A 5,298-nucleotide genomic window follows, 5' to 3' on the forward strand; every position below is an offset into this window, starting at 1 on the left:
ATCCAGAGACTCAGGGACCTCTTTTCCCATGGCCTATGCAGACCTTCCCCCAATTCGTCAGGCAGGCCAGCCATGGTGAAGGATCCCACGTCCAAGTTTAAAGACAGCCTCCAGAGATGTCACCTGCTTCACCGAACACTTCATTTATAGTACACACACACACACTGGAAAGTCTCTCTCCCAGCACCTCCTACCTGCATAAAGTAATTGCTTTCTCAGTGGCCTGTCTGCCTTTGGTCTCTCATCCCCCCCACCCCCAGTCACTACAGCCAGAGGGTTCCGTCCAAGACGGGTCGCGAGTCCTCGGCGCCAAACTACAGCTCCCAGGAGGCATCGCGCGCAGAGCCCGCGCGGCGTCACAGCGGCGGAGGGCGCAGGCGGCTGGTCTAGGCCGGCGGGTCCAGCGTACTGGCCGTTCCGCTCGGACCCGGGCCCTGGCTCCGCGGTAAGTGGAGCAATCGGCGCAGACCCTGCCCGGGGGCTGGGCAGCGCGCGTCCGCTGCCACCACCATTGCGCGGGAGCGCGCGCGGACGGGGGGCTGGCATCTGCCATATGGGGGGATCCGGATGAACCAAGTGACCCACGGGGGGGGAGCTCAGATGGAGACTCCGGGCCGCAGCCTCGATACAGCGGCTCTCGGGCGCGGTGCTGTGTGTCGGACGTACGCAGGCCAGACTCTCGCAGCCTGGGTCTGAAGGCTCTGGGTGGGGGTCAGCCCCGCCCCCTGAGCCAGGGTGCCCAGGACCAGAGGGAGCTGGGGCGAGGTTTTCGGGCCGGATGGGTGTGAGGATCTCCCCCCCAGACCACCAACTAGAGCCTCGGGTTGAGGAAGCTCCAGAACGCAAGGTTGTCCAGGCTCGGCCTGTGTGTGTTGAGGAAGGAAGTTGACGGGTGGGCAGAGATTGCCCAAGTCTGAAGATACCGGTGCCCAGGTGGGAGAGGTGGTGCGGGTTGTCTGGATTCGGACCCTTACAACTTCCCCTTCCCCCACCCCGGTAGATGGGAGCTGCTCTCCGGGGGCTGAGCTTGTCAGCATCCTCGACGGGCTCTCGCCCCTGAAGTCAGAGAAGAGCCCCTGCCCACCTACACACCCCTTTCCCCATTTTGGGATTGCCTCCGTCTGTCGGGTCCTCAGCCCTAGTGGCCGCTCAGTCCAACAAAGGAGCAGGACGATGATACTGGTGTCGGCGCTGGGGAACGGTCCCCGGGGCGGGCCCCCGCTGCGGCCCCTCTTGGGGCCCGCACTCTCGCTCCGGGCCCGTTCGACATCAGTCACCGATACACACCGTGTGGAGATGGCACGGGAGCGCTCCAAGACTGTCACCTCCTTTTACAACCAGTCGGCCATAGACGTGGCAGCAGAGAAGGTGCGCGGCTGGGGCGGTGAGCCCAGGGGTCGCAAGTGGGAGTGGGAGTCCAGGGAAAGGGCGGGGCTAAGGTGGCAGGGGCGGGGCGTTGGAGATTCCATGCTCAAGGCCCATCTGCCCCTTCAGCCCTCAGTCCGGCTCACTCCGACCATGATGCTCTATTCTGGCCGCTCTCAGGACGGAAGCCACCTTCTGGTAAGATTCTTGCCCCCTATTTTCCCCTTGGCGCCTGGAGCTCCAGTTCAGCCACTCAGGCCCTGGCCGTGCCACCCCTCCTCTTTTCTTCTAGAAAAGTGCCCGGTACCTGCACCAAGAGCTGCCAGTGAGGATAGCTCACCGCATCAAGGGCTTCCGCAGCCTTCCTTTCATCATCGGCTGCAACCCCACCATACTGCACGTGGTAAGGTAGAGAGGACCTTAGATCAGTGTTCCCACTGCCCAGGGGACACATGGGGAGTTCAGAGTGGGAGAGACTTGGTTGCCTAAAGGTGTCAGGGCCATACAGGACTCAGCCCCAAGCCTTCAGAGGCAAAGGCTGCATGTTCATGGAGGCTCAAGGTCACACTGGAGGTTTGAACCATGTGAATTGGGTTGGGTGGTGATCCCCACAGACAGGCACGAGTAGCTGCTCCCTACCCAGTGCCCATGGCAGCCCTGTGAATTCCCACACCTTTTCCTTGCAGCATGAGCTGTACATCCGTGCCTTCCAGAAGCTGACAGACTTTCCTCCAGTGAGTGCTGGGCCCTAGCAGGGTGAGGGGCTGAGAGATTAGGGTTGGACCACCTGTGTTCATGACTCTGTGACCTGCAGATTAAGGACCAGGCAGAGGAGACCCAATACTGCCAGCTGGTGCGACAGCTGCTGGATGACCACAAGGATGTGGTGACCCTCTTAGCTGAGGGTCTGCGTGAGAGCCGAAAGCACATAGAGGTCAGGGGCGGCAAAGTGGGGGCCCAGGCCTGTTGGGGGAGGCTGGGAAGAGGCACAGGGTTTCTGAGGCCCCACTCTTTACAGGATGAAAAGCTTGTCCGCTACTTTTTAGACAAGACGCTGACTTCGAGGCTTGGGATTCGCATGTTGGCCACCCATCACCTGGCACTTCATGAAGACAAGGTGGAGCTGTGGAACCTGATACCCTCCAGGGAATAAGTGGGGCACAGGAGACTGAGCTAGGTGCCCCCTTGTGCTGGGGACCTGGGCCAAGGGCCTGGGGGAGAGGCTTTGGCAGTCCAGATGTTGCAAGCATTTGGCAGGGGTTGGGAGGGAAACAGGTGTTGCTAGTCCTGACCCTCTTTCTCCTGCCAGCCCGACTTTGTTGGCATCATCTGCACTCGTCTCTCACCAAAGAAGATTATTGAAAAATGGGTGGACTTTGCCAGGTGAGGCTAGAATGGCTAATGGGGTGGATGTCTTGGAGCAGGGAAGGCTTGGGGCATGCCTGGGGCATAGTCTAGGGCAGGGCTTCTCAACCTTGGCACTATTAACGTTTTGAGCCAGATAATTCTTTGTGGTAGAGGGCTGTCCTGTGTGTGTTAGGATGTTTAGCAGGATCCTGGGCTTCTACTCACTTGATGCCAGTAGTACCTCCCAGTTGTGACAAGCAAAAATGTCTCTGGACATTGCCAAATGTCCCTAGGGCAGTAGAATTGCCTCCAATTGAGAAGCACAGGTCTAGGGGCACCTGTCTGAACCCTTGCTCCTATCCACAGACGACTGTGTGAGCACAAGTATGGCAATGCTCCCCGAGTCCGCATCAATGGACACGTGGCTGCCCGTTTCCCCTTCATTCCTATGCCACTGGACTACATCCTACCCGAGCTGCTCAAGAATGCCATGAGGTGAGCTGCTGGATATGTTGGGTGGGGAGCAGACAGGAACTGGGGTGCCACCACCTACTGATCTTTTTCTTCTGCATAGAGCCACAATGGAAAGTCACCTAGACACTCCCTACAATGTCCCAGATGTGGTCATCACCATCGCCAACAACGATATTGATCTCGTCATCAGGTCTGGCCTGAGTGGGAGTTGGGCTGAGGTGGATGGGGGTTCCCAGCACTGTTTCTGACTTGCTGTAGGACCTCAAGCCAGTACCTGCCCCACTCTGGGATTTGGTCCCTAGTCCTAGATAAGATGTGCTGTGGTACTGAGATTGCCATGAGCTGGATATTATGGATCTGGGGCCAACTGCAGGCCCCAGCGCACTGCCTCTGTCAGCAACTGAGGAAAATGGGAAACAGGAGTAATTAGTCTATTATGCTGTTCGAGAATATTTGTCAAATCCTGTGAGAAGGTATAAGCAGTCAGTGGCCCAGGCAGAGGTGAGGATGGAGGAATGTAGCTAACACAAACAAGGTCCAGGGGTCTAGGTAGAGCACATCCCACCCTTGGGTGGAAGGGACAGGAAGGCAGACTTGGCACAGTCTGCTTGGGAGGTGGTGATACTCCCACCAAAGCTGAGTCACGCCGGTGTTGGTGACATCCTGCCAGGATTTCGGACCGAGGTGGAGGAATTGCCCACAAAGACCTGGATCGGGTCATGGACTACCACTTCACTACAGCGGAGGCCAGCACCCAGGACCCCCGCATCAGCCCCCTCTTTGGCCACCTGGACATGCACAGTGGTGGCCAGTCAGGACCCATGCATGGGTGAGGCCCCACCTGGCCAGGATGGAGGGGTGGGGGGCCCAGGAGACTCAAGCCTCTGAAGCCCCGTCCTGTTCCCCTGCCCACCCCCAGCTTTGGCTTCGGGTTGCCCACATCACGGGCCTACGCAGAGTACCTCGGTGGTTCCCTGCAGCTGCAGTCCCTGCAGGGCATTGGCACAGATGTCTACCTGCGGCTCCGCCACATTGATGGCCGGGAGGAAAGCTTCCGAATCTGACCCCACAGCATCTGGCCTGCACACCTGCCCAGCCTGGGCCACATTCCTTCTGGGTCAGGCAGAGTGGCACTCTCCTGCACCCGCTGCTGCATCTTGGGTCTTAGGGCCTCAGACAGATGGACTTAAATGGAGCTGGGCACCGTCCCTCCTCAATAGGGTCCACTGCTTCCTTGCCTCCAGGCCATGGAGGGGAGGAAGTGGGGACCCCTGAGGCTCCATCATTCTCGTTCCTGGTAAACCCCCATCTTGACCTGTTGTTTATTATTAAAGTTCACATTTTGAATGCCCTCTTGGGCCCCGTGTGCAGGGAGGGCTAGTGAGCTTTTGTGTCTGCCCCCATTCAGGTTCCCTGGGCCCTTGGGTTTAACTGGCTCATGTCCTAGTCTCTTTAACTCTCCCGACAGCCTGGCAGACCAGGAGGAGAACTGGCTTCAAGTCTCTTGCATGTTTGATTTAAGGGGAGTGGCAGTGACTTTGGTAGCTATGCAAAGACCTTTCATTCATCTCATTTACCAAATGTTTCTGGGTCCTAAACAATAAAAAAAAAAAGATGAAGCACTGAAGTTTTCCCAGAGGAGTCAAGGATGGTGCTCCAGTTAGCTCTCACTCCAAAACCAAGTGGCATGGGCTGGCCCGTGGCTCACTTGGGAGAGTGCGGTGCTGATAACACCAAGGCCGCGGGTTCAGATCCTATATTGGGATGGCCGGTTAGCTCATCGGGTGAGCGTGGTGCTGACAACACCAAGTCAAGGGTTAAGATCCCCTTACCGGTCATCTTTTAAAAAAAAAAAAAAAACCAAGTGGCATGAGATGACCACGCATGCTTGCAAATTCTATGGCTCAGGAATTTGGACGGGGCACTGAGGAGCTGTGTCTTCCCTGCTCTGGGATGCCTGGGGCCTCAGCTCCGGTGACTTTCATGGCTGGAGGTGACTTGAAAGTTGGGCATCTGGACTGAGCTGGCCGAAGAATGGGCTCAGCTGGGACTGTCAACCAAAGTGCCTACTTGTGGCCTCCAAAATGTTGGTCTCAGGGTAGTTGGACTTTT

At 57.6% G+C, this 5,298-nt stretch overlaps 1 protein-coding gene across 1 annotated transcript; it reads left to right on the forward strand.

Annotated features, from left to right (window-relative positions):
• The first annotated feature begins 289 nt into the window (after positions 1 to 289).
• BCKDK (branched chain ketoacid dehydrogenase kinase) lies at positions 290 to 4,556 on the forward strand. Its single transcript, XM_008594282.1, has 12 exons — positions 290 to 445; positions 1,001 to 1,368; positions 1,495 to 1,563; positions 1,658 to 1,768; positions 2,052 to 2,099; positions 2,180 to 2,299; positions 2,384 to 2,482; positions 2,675 to 2,748; positions 3,079 to 3,207; positions 3,287 to 3,376; positions 3,857 to 4,015; positions 4,106 to 4,556. The coding sequence occupies exons 2-12, from the start codon at positions 1,174 to 1,176 to the stop codon at positions 4,248 to 4,250; spliced, it is 1,239 nt and encodes a 412-aa protein (XP_008592504.1). The 5' UTR covers positions 290 to 445; positions 1,001 to 1,173; the 3' UTR covers positions 4,251 to 4,556.
• Positions 4,557 to 5,298: the final 742 nt, after the last annotated feature.

The sequence above is a fragment of the Galeopterus variegatus genome, unplaced genomic scaffold, assembly GCF_000696425.1.
Source record: "Galeopterus variegatus unplaced genomic scaffold, G_variegatus-3.0.2 Scaffold162, whole genome shotgun sequence".
Taxonomy (NCBI): domain Eukaryota; kingdom Metazoa; phylum Chordata; class Mammalia; order Dermoptera; family Cynocephalidae; genus Galeopterus; species Galeopterus variegatus.

Bases quoted from the DNA above. Each gene is read 5' to 3' on its own strand.
- BCKDK (XM_008594282.1), top strand. From the start codon at position 1,174: ATGATACTGGTGTCGGCGCTGGGGAACGGTCCCCGGGGCGGGCCCCCG. The intron at 1,369-1,494 runs GTGCGCGGCTGG...CTGCCCCTTCAG, and splicing joins TAGACGTGGCAGCAGAGAAG to CCCTCAGTCCGGCTCACTCC. The intron at 2,100-2,179 runs GTGAGTGCTGGG...TGTGACCTGCAG, and splicing joins AGCTGACAGACTTTCCTCCA to ATTAAGGACCAGGCAGAGGA.